Below are 26821 nucleotides of genomic sequence, written 5' to 3'. Positions count from 1 at the left end.
TCACTTTGTAAATCGTCCAAAAGAAAAAGCGGGACCGGAAAAAACTAAACCTCAACACGAACGATTGTAAAAAGACGTGATCCGATCAGGAAAGCCACTCGATTCACGATACGTTTCTCTAGACAGAGTTGTGATCTCGTGAGGGTTAAGCAGAGCGCTTCACCCGGCCCAGTTTTGCATATAATGGTCATTAGTCTGTGTCATGTATGAGAACTGAAACAGCAACGGTATGTATACTGGCCCTGAGACGTCGCATGTAGAAGGCTGTTGTTTATCTGGGTTTAGGTAAACTTGCCAACGAATCACACTGTTCTATTGATAGTCTTTTGTAATTCTCGTCTACTTTTATTGAAATGCTTGGCGTTTTTGTTCGCACAAATAAACGGTATAAGTAAAGTCATAAGTAAAGGCGAACGCGTGGACACAATTTATAAGCCGTCTTTCACATCTTCAGCAGTCTTCCAAACAAGTATATATATATATATATATTAATCTGTTGGGCTCTTGTTTAATTCACTGTGCAAACGGTTGAATAGAAGAACCAAATAGAAAATCTCTGCAGCGGAACAATTCATAGCACCTACATTCATTTTACCCTACATAACACACGCTAACAGGACTGACCGGCACAAAACATTAAATTGAGAGAGATGTCCTCTTTTCTTTATCTAAGCTATTTTTTTGCCAACCTGATTTATTAATTGTACGAAAGCATAAGCTGTCAGGGGTATCGAATCGTGGTTTTGATCAGAGCGCAGTGCAAGACTCACAGACACTTGACTAGCATTATTCATCCATAACCCGGCAGCAGCTCTATTATTTAGAACTAGTATAAACAAACAAACAAACAAACAAGCAAACGAAAACAACATTCCTTGACCCTTCCATAGCATCAATCGCATCGAAAACACAGCCCAAAGAGCTTAAAAACAGCACCCACGAGAAGGACAACAAGAACTAAGACAGCCAACAACCGCAGCAACAATAATACAAAAAAGAAAAAAAAGAAAGTCAACTCTATCAAAAGTGAACGAACCGTTTTTTCTGGTTACTACACACAGCTCGCATTTAGTATGCGAGCCACAGGCGCGTAACATTTGGCACCATAAATACTTACGAATCCGTAACCGCGCGATTTGCCCGTTTGCCTATCCGTAATGACGACCGCCTCTTCGATCTCGCCAAACACCTCGAAGAACTGGCGGAGCGACTTATCCGTCGTGTGGTACGGCAAGCCACCGACGAAGATCTTCGTGAACGTGGTATCTTTCTGCATCATCTCTGGTTGTAGCGCTGCCACTGTGAGTACAACTTTGTCGCTGTTGGCTGGAAACCTAAAGACCTTACAAGAGGGGGATTTTTGGCTAGGGGCTATTTCTTGCCGTTGATTTTCGTCGCTGGCTCTTGTGGTTTTTTTGCTGGTTTTCAGTCGCAGATCATAGGGTACGGCCTAAACACGTCATTGTGCAATGCTCGTTAATTACATTTTACATCATAACCCAGACATGAAGCAGTTTTTACGGACAGATTCAAGCAAACAACGACAGTAATAAGGGCCTCTTAGTATTTCGAAGTGCTTACAAAGGCCTCGATTCCGCGCTCTCAACGATAATACCAAACAAAGTCCTCGGTGGTGTCTCCCTTCGCGCGTCGACTCGATGAGAATGAGTAATTTCACACTCGAAGTACACTTCTTCGGTCCCTCACTACTGGACTTCACACGACACGAATAGCGAGATAGCACTCGAAGAACGCGGCTGGTAATGAAGTAGCTAAGCGTGTAGTTAGTTACATACACACAGACAGACAGATAGAGAGGCACCGAAGCCCCCAGAAGAAGCAAAACTGCACAATCTTCGAGAATCAAGCACTTCGCTTTCACCGTAATTGTGAGCACGACACGATATCTTGTAGCTGGTCGACTACGATCCCTTCTACTTATATTTACGTTTAACGGAGATAACAACTATCAGATGACACTTGTCCACATCTCCAGCTACGTCCGGATAGTCACTGTCCATTTATTTGGGCTCACTCGTAATCTCACTACTTTTCCAACAATTACACTAGCGCTAAACTTGCGGCAACTTGGAGTTGAAGCTCTTCAGCAACGCGCGACGACATTAGATCGGGCCGAACTGCTTCCAAACCGCGATCATTGCCGAAATTTCTCCACTGTCTTACAGCTTTAAAGAACAAAGGAGTCTCGGTTGAACCAATAGACCAGTGAGCCGAGTAGCCGTATAGGATATCTTTGTGGGTTGATACGTGGTGGTGACGCACACACGCAAGCGAATGCTATTAGTCACTGCCTTGTTTCGTAGGCTCGCTTGTGCACTCTGAGCCGCGGCCTGGCCTGCCGTTCGAACTCAATTCAGGCAGCGTCGACAATCATGGGAGGGGAAAGAGACCTGGCGAGGGAGGCTGTGGCTGCGCGTCAAGCTACCAACGACTGCATAGTGTAGCAGTAGCGGCAGGCCATGGATGAGCTAAAAGGACAGGCTAGTAAAGACCGAATTTGCCCTGAAGCAGCAACAGCAACAGACCGTTAACGGCTTCTGTAGCTAGGCAGGCTAACGGCAGCTGCGGATTCAGGTCAAAATAGCTAAAGAAGGACCTGTGGACTCCGGGAGACCGGAGCACACTCGCAGCCATCACTGAAACTGTTCCACACGACCACGACTGAATGGTGTCTGGAGTAGCCGACTGACAGCGTATAGGTGTATAACGGTGTTTTGTAAACCCGGGTCAGTTGCAGTTCAGTTTGTTTTCCATGCTGTTCCAGCGGGAAAATGTTTTTTTCACGTCTTTTTTTCCAGTTTTTTTTTAAGCTTAATGGCTGCTAAGTACTTCAGTGAAATGTCACAAAAATAGAAGAATGTGAAACGCATAGTTTGCAGTGCTATGGTTCTGTAAAAAAAAAAACTCTCCAACGACAAGCGCCTACTAACTGTACGGGAAAATTACTATCATCAAGATTATCAAGCAAACGATGTGTCGGACGGATAAACCTAGCTATTAAACATGAGGCTACTTAAACACAAAACGCTATTCAAGTTTACACTTGAAACGTTTCCACTTATTCATAAGTCACTATAGCCATCTAGCTTGTCCGCTTGCAGCCATCAAAAAAATTCATTAAAATTATAATATAAACCACAAGTCAAACAGCCAAATTTAATAATACCACCATCCATATGAATTGAGCTGGCAGAATAAACTGCAACTTTACACAAAAAATTCTGATTAAATATTCATCACTTAAGTAAATCATTTAAAACTAGAGAAACTTCTAAATAATGCATCTCCAGAACTGGGAAAACTATACAAAAAAGAACCAACCCAATTCATCTCAATCTTTCTCTCTGCAGTTAAAATGAACCGCTAGCCGTTGCAGCGAAGATTATAGTAGCGCTTCACTAGATATAAGATGTGCAAGTCAAATAAAAGAAACGACGGACAACCACATAGCATTGCGTATACGACCCTCCGACGATAACGTTGTTGCGACCAAGAGGTGTACTCATCGTCAACCCACGCCCTATTAAATAAAGAAAAAAAAGCTAACTATTTAGTCCTACATAGTCTTACCGCAAACCTGTTAAGTATCCGCTGTTAGCTCTTTGTTGGCCAAATCAAGTTGTTTTCATTATTCATTGAACTTACGCCATGCATGTGCTGGCCGCGATCGTTCGTTAAATCATAAAATTCATTGTAGTATAGGACCACAAAGGAGAAGTGTGCATAGGGGACACTGGAAACAAGTACACTTGTCGAACAGTCGCTAAACCAATTGCAATGACCCCCATGTCGGTTATTCCCTATTTCTGTACCCGAACTGCTACTGAGTATAATTTGTACTGTATTATTATTTTGACATCGATTTAGTAGTAGTGAACGCGTGCGTGGACAGTCAATCTACACCGGTTATAATTACAGTATAGGTATTTAGCGCTTCATAAATGAGTGTGGTTAGATATGCCACCTGTTGAATCGAGTGGAGCCCTGTTCAGGCCGAAGTACAATTGTTTATAGTTTACTCTGCTGTTGAGCGCAGCTTCGAATTAGCGAACTATCAAATGTTTCACAGCTGCAAACGTAACGAAATAGTTACCGATACCTTTGTTACGATAGCAGAAAAGCCAGCAGCACCGGCCCGAGTTTCTTCTATCCCTTTTTCGATTTCCAACAGCTACGGGCCTTACAGTTAGTGTTGGAACGCACCGTATGAAATCAATAGCATTTATTGCTTATTACGAATACAGCCGCTTAGGGTAGCGAACTTTTTAATTAAATACTGAACCTAATCATTGGAAAATTAACGCTATTTAGGTGCTATTAATCTAGTAGTTTATCTTGTGATTTTCGACTATTCTTAGGATGGTTACCATGGTAAAATTCTGCCCCAGCTGATATTTTCGATACTAACATTTGTGGTTTTTCGACAGATGTAAATGCAATATGGTGTAAAATATTTGCCCCTACAATAGAAATAGCACTAAAGCAATTGTAAATTAGGCTGAAAATACCCAGCAATCCCTTGGGCAACTTGTTGACCCCTTATAACCTACTTTATTTGACCGAAACATTTCATAAAGTTTTGCTTGGGCCATTAGACGGCAATGTGAATTTGATTGGTTCAACTTTCAAGTTTGTTTAATTTATTTCTGTCCCGGCCGACTGATGTACGGGAGCCAGGATTCTTGATTTTCCCAAGCCAGCGCTTGAGCTGGGTCTCAAACGCTTTCTTGGTACTATCCTTCTATCCGTTTTTATGCAGCCAGAAAAGTGTTTAAAGGTATTTTCAATCCTTAGTGCAATTAGTTTGATGTGAGGAGAAGTAATAGCGCTAAATTTTCACATACGGTCACTTTTTCCTAGCGGTTGCTCCGCTCATCAATAAATTACTTAAACCTTACCAGACAACATCCTATCTTGATGCACCGTCTAACCCTTCATTGCAAGCTGTTAGAACGTGATTTTATATTATCCTTGTGGTTTGTTTTTCCAGACCTGCTCCGCTTTTCGTCCATTGTCCTTTACGTCATCTTACACAGCAGTGTTCTATTCTTGTTACAGTCGTCGCCATACTCTAGACAGATTCTATCATCGCCGTTTTCGTTGCCTTTCTAGAACAAACGGTCAGTAGTGAACCACATCTGAGATGTCTTTTGCCTGATCGCTGGATTTCGGATTGAATCCGATCGGTTAAATGTCGCTCTTCTTCTTTGTGTGCCTTTGCTGCTTCCGCTGATGGCGCAAAAGGAGAGACTGAAGGGAGCGTGTTGGGCGGCGACGGAAAAACTGCTACCCCGAGTCCTTGCCTTATGTACTGTCAGCGGCGGTTTTCCGTACTCCTTCCATTATCCTAATCCCGCTTTAAGACGCTTGCTCCTTTGTTCCCGTGCGCTCGGAACATGTACCCGGGGTATACCCGGGCTTGGCACTTCTTCAAATCGGAAAAGCTTCTGTTATTAGAATAAAATATCATACAATAGGTTTCTAGTGAACTTGTTATTTTATTGACAATGGAGACGATTACGATCCTCAGTGACTCATGTCGCTAGCAGCATACTTTGCAACCAATATTTACCTTTCTCCATAAGGATGCCTGAGGATATATACGGATACTCCTTGTGCAGCCATCAAATATGTTCAAACAAATCAATAGCTTATTGGAATAAGTCACCAAGTAATATTTAACCTGGCTCAAGCTATTTATTATTTGCAAGCTGAAAATAATGCCGGTATTTTCTTCCTTATAAATAAAATAAATGCTACGAACTATTTAACTAACAATCTGTGAAACTAAGCATTGGCAGAATCTAGCCACCTATCGCCATTTTGATAAAAACCTGTGTAGTTGGCCATTGTAAACCGCAATCTAGTTTCTACATGTATTACGATAATAACTACACCAAGAACACGTTATTTTCCCAGTAGACGTGTGTCACAGTGTCTAATTCGCTATTTACACACTCAAATTTAAAACCCTTATTACTACGGATGATCTGGCCGGCTTGCTCTAATTTAACAGATATCCTATGAACGCTTGTCTGATTTTGGACACATTGTTGTTGATGGATATTCATGTAAACGAGCACTGAGCGTCTGTTTCGAAGAACGCTAAAAGTTTTGATATGTTTTTTTGTTGACTTCTAGAATTTGATATGGGGCGGTTTAAGTACGAAGTGTTGCCAGTTTTTGTCGCGTATAACGTAATGTTGATCTGGGTATGTTTACTGTTCTGAGAAGCTAGTCTATCACCTGGGTAGAATAGAAGGACAGCTGCGCTGGGAGGAGTAAGTCATTGAAGTTGTGTACTAAAGAAAATGGGATTATCCTAATTGGATAACTGGCAAGATGTTAGTTTGAGTGTTAAAATAATCAAGTTCATGAAGAGGCGATAAACGATGTATTATTTGCGCGAGTAAACTAAATTGGAACGTTCCAATCAATATACTAAGATGGAACAGGCAAACTCCGACTGTACAACCACTCAAAATGTGCTCCAGTTAAAATTTACGTTAAGTTTAATAAATAATAAAAGTACAGACAAGTAAAGTCAACGGCGAAAAATGGCGTGAGGTAGAATCATATCTGTTGTTCACTGTAAATGACGTACACAGAGTATTTGCTTTGGCGTATATTTTTATGGGTTGATAGAGGTTGATGTTATCGCTGGCTGCGCTTTTAATTACGGCAATTAACTATATGTTTGTTTCAGACTCTTTGTCAAGCTCAAACAGGTTAGATTTCTTGTGGACGGTTTGTTTGACGATCTTTGACAACTGTTGGTATTAGAAAATGATTTGTTTCTCAGGCTTTAAGATAGGCGCAAAATTCGAGCCAAGGAAACACATTGCGATTTATCGAAGGAGCTGATAGAAGTTTAACGGTCGAACTGCGCTTGAGCAAGGTTTAAGTTAAGTTAGATCTTACTACAAACTGGCGCTATTGAAAAGAAACATCGGGGTTAGTACAACCGGGTGACTCAACGTGAAATTGGACGTAACCAATCATATTAGATGAAACAGCATCATGGGACATGTATAGAGAAATTACAGATTCATTAGGATGATCGAAGAGATTTACTCAATTATTCTAACTGAATAGCTTAAACGGGTTAATGTTATTAAATAGAAACATTTCAAGCTACATAACATACAGTTCGTACTAGAAACATGAACTGAACTAAGCAGAATAAACTCGTTAACATTCATCCAAGCTAATAATTGCCTAGAAACAACAGTCTACATGTATTATAAGAAGTAAATGTTTCGAGTTTGATATTCGCTGAAATGAACGCAGCGAAGTGGGCTCGGGCAGAAATTTGTGGGTCAGTTTAGTAGGTCAATAAAACGTCTGCATGTATCAATTTATTTGTTCCCTTAAAATAACTGGTTTAGAGTAGTCGCTTTGAGCCGATCTTTTGCGGCCTGATTGAATATTTGATGAGGGCGTTGATTGATTTTTTCCTAAAAAGTAGTTTTTTTTCCTATTCTTATACTATTTTGAGGCTAGTACTACTTTAGGCGATTTGTTTAGCAACCGTTGAGCCCTTACTTGAACAGTTTAGTGAAGATATAGACAATTCATTGGTTGGGTTAATACAAAAACGTATATATATATATATATATGTTGAAAACTTTTTCGGGGTTTTCGATAATTTTCATTTCTCGGGGCTGATATCGGGATAAATGACCAAAAATAATGAGCAGCACACGATTCAATAAGTGGCCGTTAAAAAAAAGTTGTGTGTGAGAAGTCAGTATGGGCCTAATACATTATCTGTTCACCATATATGCATTCGTAGTTGACTGGTCGCAATACCCTTAGTCAAAACAGAACGTATGCACTAAATAAGAGGATGCACACTCAAACCTGACAGCTAACGTGTTCGTTGTACAGCTACTGAACCACAGACAACCTCCGCATCGATTATTGCCATTACCTAAGCACGGATCATCACTATTAGAAGTCAATATTTTACCTAAATATCGAACCTGTTAGGACAGGGAGGTCAGTGGATAATTAATTTATAGCAAATTTTATGCACGTACAGCCCTTATTAAATCAGTGCAGTCAGATATCATTGCGTAAGCCCATCTACTGAACTGCGTGAGCCGAAGCTATTGAGAATGACGGTGAAAAACATCGAAAGGGGCTACCTATGAAGTACACTATGTTTATATCTAAACTAAACAAATGCTATCTATGAGAACAGGCTGTTTTCTGATCCGCTCGGTGTAGTGCAGTAGCTTAAATCATTACGCAGCCCTGAGTGATTCGTTCGACCTTCTTTGCCTTGTTGCTTCAAACACATGCAGACCTTATCGCTAGTATAAAAACGCTATTTGTGTCGACGAGACTTTTACTATTATGAGCAGTATTTATTAGCTCTCCTTTCTAGACTGTCGTATATGATTACGTCAATCTACGCATTTTTATAATTTGCAAACATCTTTGAAATGGTAAAATTAAATGTGACCACGCGGCAACAACTTGGTTGAATTTAAATGGCATAGAATTTTATAAATGAGAAACACTGATGCTCTGGTTAACCCGTTCATGTCCCCGATGAAATTGGAATACTTTTTTGTTGGTAGTACAGTAGTTATCATTAAAACAAGGCTGATGCTAAATTAAGCTGATGACTTTGGCGATGCTTCTGAGAGACATGATTCCATCGGGGTCGGCTGACTGAAGCAATCACTTCGGTTGCCAAACACAAGAGACTAATCTTATTTTATTGACAATTAAGTGGATTACAATTCTGGGTAGCTCACTTATATAGAAGCGTATTTCAAAGCTATTGTCTGTTTATTTCCTCAGACATACTGACTGTAAAGACAGAGGTCGATTGTGTAGCCATCATAAAGTCAGTGTGTTAAAAAAATTTATTCGAAAACAACCTGCGTCAATAAAAAGAGATTTTTACTGAGGCCTAAACTAAGCATAAATTCTATAATAAAAAGAATTTTGAGGTGTTTCACTTTCAAATAAAACATTTCTTAATAGTCTAGACGCCTTGCTCCTAAATATCTTTCATTTTCTTCTCTGATCTTGTTTCCTGACAACAAACAATTCACAGCCGTACCACAGTGCGCCAAATAATCCCAATATTAGCCTTATTGGCGCTTCTATTGCCGAACCTGATGTAAAAATGTGTTTCTCTCAAAAAAAATGCCGCTGTTTTTGGGTCAGCCGAATTTTTCTGCAGGCTGATTTGAACTTCACCAGAATGTTGATTTCTGAAAATAGGTGTAATATCATTATTAGAAAATACAATATAAAGTTTTTTTCTATAGCTAGTATTATGAGTTGGAAGGAAAAGAGTTTTCGCGATGACTATCTCGATATCAATTAAGTAGAAAATTTTTTAACCGTTCTAATTTAAAAGTTCCTTAGCGTTTCAAGAATCTACTAAATTAACATAGCAAAAACTAAAATCGAATAGGTAAGATATACTATTTGCGATTCTAAATAATTACTCTGTGGATCAAGTGACTAGGAGGGAGACAGCTCTGAGTTACCTTTTACCTAGTTTACTCTTGCAAAGTTTATGAGGACGACGATATAAAAAAACATTTTTCTTGACTTAGCCTAATTTTGTCAACAAAATTCGTTGTTTCTATCAATAATTAAATTCTTTCACATATATAATAACCAATGTTTATTAGGTCCTGGGAATACTTTCCCATACGTTTTCTTAGTTATTTTCACATGACTTTTTACAACAAGTAAACCAAAAGAGTATGAATGGTTCTAACTTTACTTTTTTTAGAAGATTTGATGCAGCTTGTGAAAACCGATTCAGAGCATATTACGGGTAGGAAGACAGTGATATCCATTCTAGTAAGGTGTAACTACATGGTAAGTTGAATTTATAAACTCAAATCATTACCTAAGTCTCAACGGAGATCGGAAGGTTTTGAATTCGACATCTCACTTGTTCATCCGTTTTATTATTATAACTACTAATAATTTTCATCTTTATTAATATTAATACACACAATATGTAGACATTCCGTTTTATTTAAAAACTTTAATAATATACTTTATTAGTTCTCATTTTTCAAGTATCCTTTACCACCGCGGGTGTCTTTGTGATCATCAACGCCATAATACCTTTCACTTTTTTATTTATATAAACTTATAAATACTATTAATAAATTTGTTTCTTTGCATTTTTCACAGGGCTGGATTACCTTCCCTCGCTTCCGCCATAAAATCTTTTCTCTCCAACGACATGACTAATCCGTTAATTATCTACTGCTTGTCAACTTATGTTGACCACAGACACTTCCTAAAACAACACGTTCGTTACTTTCGCGTACGCTCACCTAAAAACATCATACTGTGCATGTTTCTCAAAAAAAAAGCTTTTCCGCGACACCATCTTGACGGCTATAATTTCGTTTAAATAAGAGGCGAATAATGTATCATATTAATTTGATAGATCAGTCAGTTCGTTTAATTCTAACCAGTTCATAAAGGTGCACTTTAAACACGTGACAGTTCCAGAATTCTCACAGTATTATCATATTTTTTGGCGCAGTACGAACATTTTGCTTTTGCATCGTTTTCTATAACGTCATGTGACTATGGAACTATTGACCTAACTGGAATCGTCAGAACAATGAACAATTCCTTCTCTTTCGATTAAAAGAACGTCATTTTCTTCCATTATAGTGCCGTTGACGATAACAATACAGAGCACGATTGAGAAATATTGCTAACAAACGTAACTGGCTATTTGCCTTTGTTGCAGACGACCCCATCTAAATCCTTCGCTGTCTCGCCATCCGTGCAGTGCAATAGGATGTTTTAATCGCATATGTATTTGCAAATATAACATGAATTCTACATGTTAGATAGAAGCATTAACTTTTGCGGTAAGGGCCTAATTTAATTTTAATGCCATTGTAACAAAAACGGAAAAAACAAAAACACGACCATTTGTTGCTACGGATCCTCAGCCGAACATTATTTGGGCGTTCTCGCTTAGTACATTGGGTTTCAGGTTTTAGGGCTCTTTGCTTTCCCTATGTAGATCCCATGGATAAAATTGTATGATCAGGCAACTATTCATTTTTCAGAGCAGCGACACACTGTAGTGCATTGACTTAGTGATTAATAATTGCTAGGTAATATTGCATTCCTTGGAAGAAAGTACAATTTTAATGACAAGCTTGCAATAGCTTGCTTAGCTGATGCTATTAAAGACAAAAAAAATGAATACCTAACTTTAGAGTCATCAGATCAAAATAGGAGTAGTAATAATAATGCTAGTATACATTCTGCCACATTGAGAAGATGAGAGGGTACAAACACGTACATCGGCTAAAGAGCATTCAGATCACGTGAAAGTTTACTACCTAAACAAAGGTTGCACCTTTTCGCATTGCACTGTATGCATGCAGGTTAATAGGCCATACATGCCAGTAGTGATAAAATGTCCTCAAAAACATTTGGAACAGTGATTTGCAGTTGACGGCGGTGGCTGTGCATTATCTAGTGCCCCGCGATGTATGGGTTTCTTAGAGCAAAGGCAAATTTTTTTGAGCCTATTTTTCTCGATAAAACAAATCATCTTTCGCACACATTGTACACGAAGATCTTCATCCAAGATTTATCTTGAGCACCGAGAATGGTATAAGTTTACAACGTTTCCGGGACGATTACCAAGGTGGGTGCAAGGGTTCCTTAGATTAATTCAACTTTGAAACATACCTGAGGCTTATCATTAACTATCAGAAAGTATAATGGAGGATAGATAAATGCAATGGACAATCGTTTCACATGCTATTTTACTACTGCTGCGGCCACAGGTTGACTTGTTCTCATAGACACCGCATCCAGCCACACATCGCTACCTTCTCATTGATACATTTCTCTTTACACATGCGTATCTTTGACTAATTGGCATATTCGCCCTTATTTTACGTTTATCAAACCATATCACCTATGGAGCTAAATCGCTTCTTGGTGGATGGTGCTGTTCATCCCTTTCTGTTCCAATGTCCAGTTCTGCCTAGCGCCTATTATAAAACTGGTAAATTTCACATTTACCACACATTATCGTGGCATATATTAAATAATGTTCTATACAGGACATCCATATACATTTTATGTATTTCAAACAGTTTTTTTTTTGCCATTCAATCAGTTCCATGTATAGTCATTCAGGCTCCTTTACAACATTCGTAAATCCATCTGTTATTGTTATTATTGATATTGTATGCAGTTTCTGTTATTGTGGTGGCATTTGCTAACGTATCGGAAACAGATTTACCATAAATTTAAGAAATCTTTTTCGGTTCATTCGTAGTTTCGGTAGTTTTTGCTAATCGTTCTTTTTCGTAATTCTGTCCATCGAATAGGACTTGATCGCATCTCTTGTCAACTAATAATGATGACTTATGTGTTCTTGACCGTGCATTTTCTCCCTGAGTCCTTCGGAGCGACCATTATCTCGGCTCAGTTATCTCATTTCGGGGAGTTGGGTCTGCTTCATAGGATCTTTGTGGGCGTCCATCAGACATTTGTGCTGGTTACATTCGCAAGACAAGTCGATAATCCAATTCTTAAAATCTGTACACGAAAGAACAACATTCATTTGGCCAAGTGAATCCCTAATCTAAGTGTAAGACATTTGTTGGTTTCTTAGTAGAATTTTTTTGCAGCGTCAGCTTTGCTATTTCGGTAGATCATGTAGCCAAGAATAAGCATAAGTTGCGTGCAAGTGAATGCGATGAACGTCATGGTGCCGACGCAAGCCGGCTGCGTACATCCGCCCAGGGGTTGCGCCCGGTTGAGCGTGGCTGCCAATATCGAAGCGATGTCACGTTTTACCACGTTGATTGAGTCGCGCATCTCACCTATAAAACGAGCCTCGATACCGGCACCGCTATTGCTTCCACCAGCGACATTAACCTGCCCAGCCTTTCGAGACACCTGAAAAAAGCCATTTACCCTCATTCGATATAATAAATAGAAAAAATATGTTGGTGTAGGTAGGAAATGATACAACTAGGCTTATAGCTTCTAAGTATATAACAGGTGATCATGACAGCCCTCTATACTACCTGTTAGCAAATTACCTATTAGATTCGCAAGCGATTTAACTATAAACAGCAGACGTATTTTATTTAGTTCGTTGTCGATTTACCTCAGCAATGGACGCTCGCATTGTATTGAGGGTGGCGACCATGTCCCTCTGTGTTGTAAGAATCGCATCGACCTCGTGTCGCTGAATCGGCAGACCGACTCCTATAAGAAACAAAGGAATCGCCGTGAATGTAACGAAACAACAAAACCTAACTTTGATTGCAAACCTAATGAGCATACCAAAAAAAAATATCATTGTGAGATTTATAACGACACTTAGTTGAAGCAACATATTATATAACTAGTGTGATCAATAAATCAAACCATATCGAAGTTAGGTCCGGTTTCAGCCTAATGTCTGCACCTGATTCTTTGTCACTCCGACAGATTGGTCGAAAGTAGCGGCTATTCAAAGGATTAGTGGGCCAAATCGCTGATATGAACGCGACACCATTGAGTTAAAAATAAGCTAATTGATCTTTTGCTTATAAAAAAAAAAGCAGCTACAGCTGGAGCGTATATACATGAACTGCTTTGGTATTGTACATGCAAATAAGGTTTTTTGTCCACACAGTCAATACTAGCTCAGCCGGAACTCGTTCTTTAAATACTCAGTAGGCGGGCATCTAAGTTTTGGGGGTATAGTTTGCTTTGCGGCTACTACTGTACATGCAAACCATTTTCCTATCGAGCTAAAATGTCCCGATCGTGTCAATTTAAACCGAACGCATCTCGAACTAAGACTCGAATTTTCAACTTACAACATAACTCGAAGAATTGAGGTTATTAGGATCACTAAAAGGCTTTTGACTTGGTCAAAAATGTATGCAGCATAAAGGTGCTTGACAAAGAGAGTGATTCAATTATCAAATTTGACACCGTCGTTGACGTGCAGTTATTCAGGAAGGAATACGAACTATACGACTGAAGCGAAATAAAGGTATGTTTCAACTCAGCATGAGTAACTGATGTTGAGCCTGCTGAAAAGCTTAGATGTTTAAATGGTTCCACAATCGACCAATTCTGCAAGAAGCCAAATTCTACTTAGGTTAAATTCTACTTAGGTTCTTTGAACAAAACCTTCACCACGGCGCCTGCCTACGGCTTAATTCTAGTTAACTGATATATATGATAAAATCCTACGGTCCAAAGTAAATACATTTTAGACTCCAGGCGACGCTATAGCATGCCGTCTGCGAGACAGCCTCATAGCCACGTGAACATATAAACGTGGCCGCAATGCCAGTCACAGGCCAGCCATAACACGATATATTAATATACCAGTTTGTCCTAGTTTCGACGTTTTCAATTAAACGACGAACTCATTTAAAGCAAATATGTGCGGCAGTGAAGAGTATTCCGACAAAGGTAATTTAGCCTAGACTGTTCCATGCCATAATGTTAGCTGAACAGCCATTTAATCCAATTCAACACATGATTTATTGACTGTCCGATACCATGACCAAGCAGCAGTGAAGGTTTAACATTAATTTGTGTCTAAATATATTATGGATAACAAATTGATCATTATGCAAATGAGAGCGGAAATTAAGCCTTTCTGTAATTCAGATAGCCAAATGTTTGTGAACGATGTAATTGCAAATGTTTTCAAGACCGATTGAAATTAGCAGTATTAATTAAACATAAGCATACGGGCAGTACTACCTGCATCCGACATCGGTTATTTCGTTCTGTAAGCAACTACTGAATCCAAGTTTGTAAGATTTGAGTCGTTCTATAACATCAATGGTGGACCACCTTACAGTATAAAGCATCAACTACAATGAAATAAAATACATTGATTTCAAATTTCTCTTGTATTAACGACCTAAATGTTGCTCTTCAGGATTTGATGTAGCACTAGATTCCAAGATGTGGACCGTCGTTACCTCTTTTTGATAGACGTATCAGTAATACTGATATTAGCGATACTGGTGGTCATTCACTCTGGTTCCGCGTTTAATAATACAAATCTATGTGAGTTTTTCGTCGGTTTTGGCCACAACAAACGTATTCCATATGGTTCCATATTGAATTAGAAATTATGTTACGACAATGCAGTGGCCTAACAGCTCATGTGCAGCAAAAATATTCTATGAACGAATAATCGTTGCAGAAAAATCTGCGACTTTAGAACCTAATATTTATGACGCAAGTCATCATGAAACTCACCTGGCTGAGTCTGCTGGTATTGCTGTTGTTGTGGGGCTCCTCCCGGATGGATGGCAACTCCAACATGTTGCCCTTGTTGGATCATGCTAACCATGCTGAGAGTGCGTTCTTGCCGACCAAGCAGCTCATCCAGTTTACGATGCAGCAACTTCATTCCCTCGTACATATGAGCCTGTCCCTCAAAAATTTGGCGCAACTCCTTGCTTTGTTGGCTCTCATAGGCCTGTTCAGGATCTCCATGTTGGTCGATCTGTGCCTGCTGTTCGGGATGAGCCTTGCGGAACTCCTCTTTTTGCTGTTCAAGTTTAGCTTTATACTGTTCGTACTCTTTTGTAAACTTCTCTTTCTCCGGATCAGCAATGTTCCCTTGCATCTGAGGTGCTTGCCCAGGGGCATACAATGATGTCGTCAAAAACTTTAGAACGTCGTGGTCGTCAGCGAGACCGCCGGTGGCTGCCGACACTCCGAAGTAGCCGTTAGCGGGAAGAAAAACGTTCTCGACCCGCAAACAAAGTTCGTAGTCCTCATCAGTGTTCGTGTTGCCCGAATGGAAAAATAGTTGAAGAACATTTTGGAAGTATTCGACCTTAGCTTTGACGGGAAAAGGTTTATTCCTAAAATCGCGTAGACAGCCGGCCAGCTGTTGCGAGATTCCATCCGACTCGTGATCGTACGTCTTTGTACCGTCGTTCAACATAGCCATAATGTAGGGATTATTATTACGATTGTCGTTATCGAACGAATCAAAGAATATGCCCAGGCCACCCCACTGGTCAGATGAACCGAACGTGTTTCCTTCAGTCATCTTCTGTGCGGTATACCATAGGGCTAGACCATCGGCGCCGAGTCTACCACGTCCGTTTACTCGGAACACCATTTCAATCTCCCACCACATAAAATTGATGGGATTCTTCGTCCAGATGGCACCTTTTTTGCTGCGCAACGATGGTGTGATTCGGACCATTTCTTCGGAGGCGATCGTGCTTCCCGAATACTCCCAGAATGGAACCGATCCATCTTTTTGCGACAAATAGGGTCCCTTGAACGAGTACTTATATTCGAATTTTCTGTGGGCAATTTCCGAGCTGACACCTGTTGGGCTCGTGGCCAACACAAGCAACGCGGTGGCCAGCAAAGCTACCGCTTTCACGGCGTGGTTCATTGCGCCGGTGAAATCTGTGATAATAGCAGATTACACCAGGTGCAAATTTATGAATATATGCTTAGTGAAGTGGTCTTTGTTATATTTAGTTTTGTATAACTTTCCTATTCGATCTCTGTATGATGTGCTACACTCTCGTTATTTCGGCTGTATTCACTGTTCACTTCCTGAATTTTTTATTGGCGCAATACAGGTGGGGTACCTGTCACCCCTCTCCAGTGCTTCTTCACTACAGTGCCGCTAACATTAACTTGGTGTATCTAGAACGGCCAGCTGAAAATCAGCAAAGGCCTGTCTTGTAGCACGATGTCGTCTGTGAAACGTGTCGTCACTGCTGCTGACAAACGTTTCACATGTATGCACCTTTCACCTTACAGCAACTGTTGCCTCACTTAGTCGCCTAAGAGCTGGCTTCCAAAGCGTACAATCGTTTTGTTTTGCCCAATCTCCCACCGTATTGTGCACATCCACTCCTCTCTTACAACTCTGACTACCTTGCCCTTTTGTTCTGTGATCTCACGTTGTACAGTATAATCACAGTTAACGAACGTCCTCACGTCTTTCCTGTTCTTTGTTATCCTATCTGTGTTTTCCTTCTCTATACGTTATCCTCCTGCTGGGCCCGCCGTTTCAACTCTCTCGGTTGTTGTTAAGTGCCACCTCATACATCACCGCTACTATCTTGACCACTATCTGACAGGACGTCGACGGCCAAGAAACTACCATAACTTTCTTCCTTTCCCCCTCTTTACTGAAGATTGCTACAAATTGCTTTTACTTTTAGCGCAACTACACCTATTAGTGTAGCGATGACTTCTAAACTCTGCACACGCTAGCTACGGCTGTAGCAGCACGTATCAACAAGAGTCCCGACAAACGAACATAGAACCGCAAAGCTACAAAACGCGAAGGCAATGGATAAGCCTGCCGCCTAGTTAACGGACAGACGACACGAACTTATGGGGGCGACACGTTCCACTAACAGTGGCCGTTATTGCGGCTTTGATGGGAGAGACAGCAGACGGGCAAACAGCGTTTGCGCCTCCTCCGATTTCGGGGAACTGCCACCGCGGTCAAAAGCGGCGGCCTGTATATGTTGTTTCTCTGTAGAGAGGCGGCAACTACAGTCGGACAGGACGTAACAGGACCGTGTCGAAAACCTGATGACTGACTAGACCGTGCAGCGCCGCCAGTAGCTGCAGCATAAAGGGCCAGTGTGCTGTTAAGCGGTCCAACGCTGAAGTGGTTGGTGCCAGCGTAGCTGAACGACCTAATTCAGCACTGCTGTCGTGGTCAATCTTGCTTATAATGATGTTACTGGATGGCGCAGGAGCAGAACGGCGCGTACAGCTGTTCTTTTTTCGGCTGCTGGTAAGATTACTTTTTTTCTTCTTCAGTTTCATAATCGAAGCGCTGGGCTGGGTGTTTCCAGACCATATTGTAAGTATATTCTGGTCGATTAGCTTACTGTTAGTTACCTTAGGAGCTTGAGAATGCTGGGTAATGGTACGAAACGTAGGGGAATGAGACCGTATTGAAATAGATAGGGTACAACGGCCAGCATCCAAGGAGAAATTGTGTCCCTGTCCGCCAGCGGAAAAATGGCGCGCATAATTTGAATATTCATCTATGCTGAATGTCGGGACGGCGAGCGCCTATCAATCAACTGGTATTCGTACATAGATTTAAGTCCAAGAGTCAAAATAAGGGCGCTTTTAACCAGAAAATTAGTTGCAAGCTAATAGGTTATGTCTAATGTGTTACATTTGTTTAGATATTTGTTAGAAGGCGATAACAACAAAGTGACGAGCTGATTTATTTCAGCAACCTACAGTTGACGTTGCCAAACCGTCAACAAGATTTTTCGCTTAAAGCTACAACTCTTCTTGTTCATGGGAATTATTATCATCAAATGGATCATCAAAAATCACACCCGTCATCAGCTGAATTAGCCATCCAACGCTGGTTGAGGTAAAGGCTGTAAGAAGGTGGTTTCAGCGCCCGCCCAAAACAAACAAAAACATCATTATTGTGTACTTCGCTGTAGCAGACGACGTCAACCGAGGTTACACGTAGTGTTCGCAGCGGGTGCGGGATAGACGCTTCCTACCTACGGTATGTTGTTATGTTGTGTGGTGTTTGGCGGTGCTTCAGCGACTGTACGACGACTGCTACGTACGAGAAGAGAAAATGAACTACAGCGAATCGTAGCTTCGCCTCGATCAACTAAGGTGGGTTGGGCGGTTTCACGTTGCCGTTTCCAGCTCGTGACAATTGTGTGCTCTTTCCAGTGACGTCGTTAGACAAATGGTTATTGATCCAGGGCAAGGCTTCGACTAGCTTGGCGCTATTTGGCGCCAATCTCTCTCCAGGATTACCGTTCCCTCTATGTTATCTTTGGATGCTGTGTATTTCTAAACTAAAGAGTAGTCACTGTAACGGCCAGGACGAAACTCATTACCTGTTCCGCCTAGTGGACAACACGGCCGTTGGCGCGTTTTGCTACGGCTAGTTAGGCTTACGTGTTATGGAATTGGATCAGTGTGCCGTGGTTGATCTGGCAGCTATAGTTAATCCGGGAAATCCACTGCCACAAAGCAACTGGCGGACGACTGGTTGTGCTCATGGCTCAGCTACCACCTGAGTCATGCGGTGGGATAGGTGCAATTTCCGCGCCATAAACGTGTACGGGTTTCAAGTTTGACTCGGATGTGCGCAAATTAGGGGGAATGAACTCTCAATTGGGAGCTGACGACGTTGTCGATGAACGACATCAATTTGACAACCATATAATTTTGAATTAAAGAGGTTGAGTGAGTACGTTGAATAAACGGCATAGCGTGAGCCGCTGCGCTTGTGCGTATCTGTGTGTAGCTCAATTTCAACAAGACGCAGTTTGAGTGGAAAGTGAAATGTTGTATGCCTATTGAGTGCACGCACATAATTGCAAAACCTCAAATATACCCTTAATTACGACTATGCTGTAATCGTAATTCGAGGTTAAAAATAAATTTGTCAATGATTAATTTATACGAGCGTGAACCAAAGTCAGTGCTAAAATAAAAAGATTTTCAATGCGAACACGCCGCTGCCGCCTAAGAAAGAAAAGCAAACGAACGTCAATTTCTACAAGACAATTGTGTTGTTAACAGTCGAACCAATAATACAGCGTTTATACCTGATGGTACAGGTATTTTACACGGAATGAACATAATATGCGATCGACTGGATCGGATAATTAACAACTTCTGGGCTCCGTTAGTATCATCAATTTTTTTTTATTGAAACGTGAGGACTAAACTAGCACGAGTATGATAGAAAATATAATAACAAATAAGCTGACCAGGTTTATCACATGTCCATTGTTTAACAACAGATCTTCCAACTGAAATTGTTTATAACGGCTTTAAGATGTTTGCGTGGCTAACTCCCTAATGTATATGTAGAATGTACAGTCCATAACTTTACTCTGACATTTAATTTACGCAGAGGTGACTCCACCGCAGAAATGGTTGGAGCGAGCAAACGGCGGCCTTCGACAACCGTTGTGGGAGCCGGATGTGCTACCCGTGAGGGGGATCTGTCATCTTTGCCACCACTTATCCGCGAAAAAGTAATGAAAGACAAACGCAAACCGGCCGAGGTTAGTATCACTCAGAAGTGAGCCATTAATGAGTTCAGCTTAATCAGAAGATGTGCTTCCCGTACGTGTACGTTTAAAATAGCAAGGGTAACCCCTAATATGCGACTAACATGTTATGGAATCAATTTTTTCTTGTATATATTTCTTACAGTATACAAGGTACATACTACAGCAAAACGTATCCGTTTTCTGGAATATCTTCTTCGATAAATCGGTTAATGCTTATCCACTAAGAACTATTTTGATTTTAATAAAAAATGAGTCGAGCATTAATTTATGTTGTCGTTCGATGATCTGATACTTCTTTATTTGCGGATTGCAGCTGATTCGCACAGACTTAATTACGGCGATGAAGATTCCGGATACAGAACACCTTGATCCCGAGTGTTATTGGCTTATAGTTGATCCTTGGAAGACAGACTACGATAAGGGCGTTCAGGTAACGAATTCGATAACTGACACTCAACGAACATTCAAAATTATAAATAGGGCCACAAAAGTTTATCGAACGCAATGGTCTACGGATATGGAATGAAATCTGCAAAAATGCTGAGCCTGAGACTCAGCTCAGATTACAATGTACAAGATTGGGCTTTCTGGAGGCAGCTAAAACGTGTGCCAAAAAGCATAAGTTCGCAAAAAACCGAATAGACGAACCGTGTCTTTTCCTATTTTTTCAGGTTCCCGTAAATCTTGAAGGTGCACCCGATATAGTAGTGAAACAACGCAAGGACACTACAGCCCGGGACGCCATCCTTGGCCCATTTTTCATGTCAGTTACACACACACGCACCTATACATATATATCATCATCATCATCGCCATCATCATCATCATCATCATCATCACCAGCATCATCGTCATCAGCATCACCATCATCATCATCATCATGATCATCATCATCATCATCATCATCATCATCATCATCATCAATAGCGTACGAAGGAATATAAAAATACCGAATTTATTCTTACGGTTGTTACTTTTTATTGTTTTTGTTGTGGTTGTGGTTGTTGTTGTTGTCGTCGTCGTCGTCGTCGTTGTTGGTGTTGCCGTTGCGACGTTGTGTCACGCGTCGTGTCAACGTAATGTTATATTATTTTGTGTTATCAAGTGTTTGCCTCCTTGCGCACGTTTCAGTTATTGTTTATCCGTTGTATGTAAACGAACATACACTACGTCCTTCTTAATCTTATAAAAAATAACATTACTAAGACAATAACTGTGTAGAAAGAGTTCTCTCGTCGCAAGAATAACGTACCAGTCGTTGTTTCTGATGCTATTTGTTGCTGTTGTTGTTGTTGTTGTTGTTTCTGCTGTTGACGTCATTAATAGTGTTGCTATTATTATCTTAAATGTGCTTTTCAGTATACGGACTTCGGTAGAGTGGCACCGTCTATGGCTGCTGCATCCAGCAACCGTTGTGGTTTTTGTTGCGTTAATGGCGTCGGCATAAAATCGTCACAGCGTGAGACATAAGTGTGTTATCTATGATTAGGTTGCAACAAAGCGGACACAGGACAATTCGAGCGAGGCTTGATATATATATATATATATATATATATATATATATCAAATACAAGTTACTGTAATAAAATCACCCATCGAGACAAACTTTAGGCGTAGTACTTTCTTTCGTATGCTCTTTCTCCTCTTAATGACAGGCTACACTACCGCACAAGCTATGAGCCTACGCGCTAAATGTAGTAGGCCTATAGGTAACTCTCTGGTCCGCATGACTGGATAACAGATGACGCCACTGCCTGAATCGTTTTTGTTCGTAATATAATGGCACAAATGAGCAAAAATCGATCGGCAATATTAATGATAAGAGCTGGCTTTGACGCTGCTAGTCGGTAGAGGCGGCTAAAAAGAGAAATCTGTTTTAGATTTTGATAGATTTCAGACGATTTTACAAACATGTAAAATTTTTTCTAAAATAAAACGACTCAAGTTTTAGCCGTTTGATATCTTGACATTACCACCTGCTGTTATGCTGGTTTGCGTGCCCGGGTCAGTCCACAGAAATGCAAGGGTCATCGGCAATCGATATCGCAGTAAGACATTTCATTACCTAATCTAATGCCATTCTACCTCGTTGAATGAATAGATTTGCCGACGAAGATGCACATTGGTAGGGCATTGTTCTTGTCCTTGCCTTTAGTCAACTCGAACTGTACGTGTTAATAAATAGAAGGGTCAAATGCCGATTGTATAGGCAAACGACCGATTGTAAAAAACGTGCAACAAGTATAACTTGAAAGTTACTCGTACCCGTAGCAAAACTTCCAGCAGCTTATCAACCAACTCAGAAATTATTGCAGACGCAAACATACGATTAAATTTGCCAAAAACATCTTTTTAGGTTAGACGCCGTGTCGCGCGGGTAAATTAGTATCAAGCCCCCATCGACCGTCTCTGGAATGTGGGTTGATGCATGTTGGACAGCTTTTCTCAGCGAAAACGTGTATAAACGCTTCTACGTTGAAAAGAAAGTTTCGCAAAAATCTCGACTGTTTAGTGGCTTGGGGGTGCCATAGCTTAGAGCCGCTCGAGGGGTGGGGCGGGGGGGGGGGGGGGGACTCCCGCTTATAGTCAAGATTATGCATATAAATATGATCATGTACCACTATATTGCTTGCTCGACTGCGGATCCGTTTCTTCTATTATTGATCAACAATGAATCTATGTGATACCGGAAGAATGGGTTTGAACTTCGACGCCTGTTGTCCACATCAGCTGTAGCAAAAACTTACACAAAAACAAAATACATTAACGTCTTCGTTAGCATCAAACAGGATTATAGACATAGAGAAAAACTGTTTGAACTCTCAGTGAAGTGTTTGTGGTCCGAAGATATTGTAGGAAACAGAGAAAATCTCGGCACCTCAATACAAAAAGATATACAAACACGTTACATACACGTGGCGAACTCGATTATTGATAACTTGCTGTATTGTTGTTGATGTCATAATAATTATTATTGTGACGCAGCCTTTTTCATTCAGTTGAACATGTCATAACTCTGGACGAGAGCAATAAAATAATCATTGTGATAATTCAACAGGGCAAAATGGTACTGTAATATCATTACATGATGATATCTCAAATAGAAGGCTTCAGGTCTAAGTAACAGTCTAGAAGTGACGCAACCGTTAAAACGGCTAAACGTCATCAGTCCAAAACAGGAACAAATGTGCAACTCTCCATGGTTATTATTGCAGTTCCTATTTTGCCTAGCCGGCCTTGCTTCATGTTAATTCGATAGATCAGAAAGTTAACTAAGCCTGTGCTATTGAGATATAAATTCGACAGTTGTGTCCTGATTTTGCCTTTTCCAACGGACAGCTTTGTGGATTCGATGCATTTGCTTATGAGGGGAGTGGGGCGGGGGCGTAGGGCAATGTAAAAGACCGCGTGCGAGGTTAGCCTTGAAAAAGTGGCGCATGCAAAGCGAGTTGGACGAGCTGAAATAGGTGTGTTGAGGAGCTGCCGACTGATTCTGATCAGACCGACGCGACTACTCCCTGCGCGTCTCTATCGTTTTTTGTGTGTAATCAAAAAAATCTATTCTATTTTTAAGTAATAGTATCTTTGTCGAACAAAATTGTAAGTTGGGATATACAAGGAAACGTATGTCGATAGGCTGACCACAATTATTGCGTACTGTAATTATATTGTAATAAAATAATTCTGTTAGCACTACTGATATTAATAATAGCTACGATTGTTGCGTGCCTAATATTCAATTATCTCATAGAATAGATAATTCGCTTAGAAAATAAGTATTTCTTATTACGTCTATAATTACTGTTATGTGTCATGATCTAGTTTACTTTTCGCTCGCACCTGCGGGCCGTGATAGCATTGTGTCGTGATGCAGTAAAACTTCCATCGATTATCGCCTCCTGATAATGTGTCATCAGATATCAAGAAGGCGGATCTAGCTCTCAGTACGTTATCGTTTCTCGACTATGACAATTGTCGACGAGACTTCAATGTTCCACCTTTTGCGTCAACTTTGCTTGCTTAGAGGAGTCACAGTCGCAACGTGATTGAAGGACTTATTAATATGGCCATTTGAAACACGCCGCTAAATCCAGTTGAACATCATTATATCAACGGAATATGTGTAGTAATAATCATTGCACAAATTATCGGTAGTCGTCATTCCATATTATATCCTACTACGACACGGTTGTGAAATGATAAGAATCCCGGTAAGTTCCAGACAAAATCAGATTGAAAATATCGCCGAAAATTGGCCGTGTATAGTTGTGTCGTTGTGTCGTCTGTTAGAGATTCTAGTGCATAGACTCGTCACGGATTGCCCTTGAGATGGCAATCCGTTATTTGTTGTATTTCCTCGTCACGATTACCAGCATTTGCTGTATTTGTTGTCTACTGCGAGCCTTCTTTTCGAACTTTGTCTATTTCTTTCTGCGGTGCACCGATCCTCTTCAGTCTTTTTTTTTATCCTTGAACTTGCCCTCTGTTCGACAGATACAAATGGCTCATTGCAAGTGAAGTTACCGGAAGCTTAATAAAAAAAAATGCCGATACGCTCACCTAAAACACATGTCGACGTTTCGCCGTTTACTCGTAGTTAGTCTTCATTGCTGTCTATGTAGATTAGTATAATATGTTAATAAAAATTTAATCAAACCTCATTGTAGCGGTATTATAATAATAATAATAGTAATTATTATTATATACTGTTGGTATTATCGTTAGTTAGTATCATTTACTTTTTTTTTTAATATATATAAACATGTAACTGTGTGTGAATGCGACTGAGTCTGTATGTAAATAGTAACTTGTTTTTTTTATTATCCACCTCGAACACATAGATGGGGCCGTTTGTCAATATCTATAGGCATGAATATTAGTCCGTACAAGATTAGGCTACGCATTATGTTATACGCAGGGCGGATTGTAGGTGATTTTTCTGTGTCCATCAGTGTTTGTCTATTGTTATTTATCGACTTTTCCTCAGTTATCACCTTAATAACTTATATAATAATATCAAATAATATTAGTGAATATTATTGTTACCGTTATAGCAGTGGATCTGCGGCAACGTTCTCTTTTTTTTTTTTAATAATAGATCCGTATCGTGTCTCCGTCGTAGCTTATTATTTATACTATATTTTGTCATCACGAATAGTATTATTACTAAGGATTATTTTTAACGTCATGGTTCGGTAGCATTCAGTTCATGGGATGGGTTCCCTTCCGTATTTCATCGTCTTGCGTCTTTCATTGTTTGTCGCTTAAATAGTATTAGGTTAGTAGGTGTTACGGTAGCAGTGGTAAAATGGTGTCTTACAGCAATATATATTACATATGATGACATTTGTTTGACGCTGCATGACTGTATTTGATGTTGTTATGAACATATTCTTATTAATATTTAATTAAAATTCTCGCCTTATTAATGTTATTTATTATTATTATTATTATCATTGTTGCCGTAAATTCATTGTCCATTTGCCTTTGGACAATTTAGGGCAATCCACGACGGTAAAAAGTCTTCTTTTCACTCTCTCCATTTTTTGCTTTATAAAGACAAATCGAACAATGATCGACTGGGCACTCTTCTCTCTTGGGTGGGGCCACGTTATCTGCATCACCATTTATGCTTGGACCATTCTCTCTCCATCTCGTCCATTTCAGCGGCCCTACGAAGGCTGTTCATCTGCATCCGCATCTATCTTTTTGTAGCCTACGTTCACACTCTTGTGGCGCTCTTTAGCGAATTTCTCGGAAACCTAATTTCTGTTGCGTTCGGGCCCGTTTTTCCTTTTGAGCCCCCACCCAAAACTTCACTCAACTAATACTATGCTAAACTTTTTTCATCCAGCCATCTTTATCTCTTTGCCCTGTCACAGACGACAACAAGTGACCACCGGCCGTTTTTTACTTATCTCATCGAACTTCTCGTTCGTCGTCGTAGTCACAGTCAATCTTTCCTAGTGTTTTCCTGCTCTTGCAGCCACGCCTCGTATGCGTTTTGTCTTCTCTGCCGCTCGAATAATAATCTAGAAAAATTTCTAGCTACTATAACAGATCACATGGACTCGCCGGCTGGCTAAACCTAGCCGCCTTCCTATTCACCCCCACCGTCGTGGCATTGCGCTCGCGTGACGCTCGTCGTTCCGTTCAACCCTTTCTTGTAGTTCTAACCGTCGCGGTTCCTTTTTTGCCATTGATTTAATCTGCGACTATAGGTAGCTTCTTCCCCTTTGTTCAAATTCCTTCGTGGACTTGTTACGGTAACGTCACCTATCATGTCAGAATGTCATTCAGACGTCGGATCGAGAACTTGCGCCTATTTCCACAACAGTGGCCTGACGCTGCTAGCCTTTCTCTTCGTTAGCAGGCGCTCGACTTGCACCTCTTTAATCGCGCATGGATCTTGTTGTGATCTGAACGGCACGATGCACCAGTACTAAGAATCTATTGTTCACACGATGTGGTATTGCTGTCTCATTTTACTCCTCATTATTACGCCGTTCGCCCGCTGTACGCGATCTGCTATCTGTACGTCAATCAGTGTCACTCACGTTCAGTCACCCCAAGAGTACCGATGTCCTTTTCGTCTCTATTGAGTGCGATTCCTTTACCCCATTGACTTACGCCAATGCGGTTCTACGACATTTCCAAACGTCTCCCTCCTGATTGGTAACAACGTCCACGTGAATCGTGGAAAGTCAGCGACGGCGGCAGCA

General features: G+C 40.6%; 3 protein-coding genes across 4 annotated transcripts in view; 1 reads left to right on the top strand and 2 right to left on the bottom strand.

The window, feature by feature from the left end:
* LOC111253003 (RNA-binding protein 24-like) overlaps positions 1-2367 on the bottom strand; it is a 32251-nt gene extending 29884 nt beyond the window's left edge. The window contains exon 1 of one of the 2 annotated variants that reach the window (XM_022811764.2): positions 1118-2367. In XM_022811764.2, coding sequence (XP_022667499.1) covers positions 1118-1279 — 162 coding nt within the window. In that variant the 5' untranslated portion in view covers positions 1280-2367. The remainder of the gene's footprint in view (positions 1-1117) is intronic. The other variant, XM_022811766.2, reaches the window with a different exon arrangement.
* Positions 2368-10020: 7653 nt separating this feature from the next.
* ergic53 (lectin, mannose binding protein ergic53) lies at positions 10021-16447 on the bottom strand. Its single transcript, XM_022811630.2, has 3 exons — positions 15286-16447; positions 13175-13275; positions 10021-12960 (listed from the first exon to the last, which is right to left on the bottom strand). Exons 1-3 carry the CDS (start codon positions 16445-16447, stop codon positions 12670-12672), a joined length of 1554 nt encoding a protein of 517 aa, XP_022667365.1. The 3' UTR covers positions 10021-12669.
* A 1245-nt stretch (positions 16448-17692) lies between these two features.
* Positions 17693-21569, top strand: LOC111252633 (uncharacterized). Its single transcript, XM_086992535.1, has 6 exons — positions 17693-17818; positions 18272-19704; positions 19937-20090; positions 20413-20529; positions 20771-20956; positions 21459-21569. The coding sequence occupies exons 2-6, from the start codon at positions 19652-19654 to the stop codon at positions 21567-21569; spliced, it is 621 nt and encodes a 206-aa protein (XP_086848661.1). The 5' UTR covers positions 17693-17818; positions 18272-19651.
* Positions 21570-26821: the final 5252 nt, after the last annotated feature.

The sequence above is a fragment of the Varroa destructor genome, unplaced genomic scaffold (genome assembly GCF_002443255.2).
Source record: "Varroa destructor unplaced genomic scaffold, Vdes_3.0 BEIS01000006.1, whole genome shotgun sequence".
NCBI classification, from domain to species: domain Eukaryota; kingdom Metazoa; phylum Arthropoda; class Arachnida; order Mesostigmata; family Varroidae; genus Varroa; species Varroa destructor.
Note: the sequence above shows the minus strand (reverse complement) of the source record. Positions and strands in the feature narration are given on the sequence as shown.

What these genes read in the sequence shown, in the direction of transcription:
- LOC111252633 (XM_086992535.1), top strand. Translation starts at nt 19,652, where the DNA reads ATGAACATAATATGCGATCGACTGGATCGGATAATTAACAACTTCTGG. An exon ending in ATTAACAACTTCTGGGCTCC is followed by an intron (nt 19,705 to 19,936) that starts GTTAGTATCATC and finishes TAATTTACGCAG; the next exon opens with AGGTGACTCCACCGCAGAAA. An exon ending in CACCAGCATCATCGTCATCA is followed by an intron (nt 20,957 to 21,458) that starts GCATCACCATCA and finishes TGTGCTTTTCAG; the next exon opens with TATACGGACTTCGGTAGAGT.
- ergic53 (XM_022811630.2), bottom strand. Translation starts at nt 16,447, where the DNA reads ATGAACCACGCCGTGAAAGCGGTAGCTTTGCTGGCCACCGCGTTGCTT. An exon ending in ATACCAGCAGACTCAGCCAG is followed by an intron (nt 13,276 to 15,285) that starts GTGAGTTTCATG and finishes TGTTTCTTATAG; the next exon opens with GAGTCGGTCTGCCGATTCAG. An exon ending in TGCGAGCGTCCATTGCTGAG is followed by an intron (nt 12,961 to 13,174) that starts GTAAATCGACAA and finishes GGCTTTTTTCAG; the next exon opens with GTGTCTCGAAAGGCTGGGCA.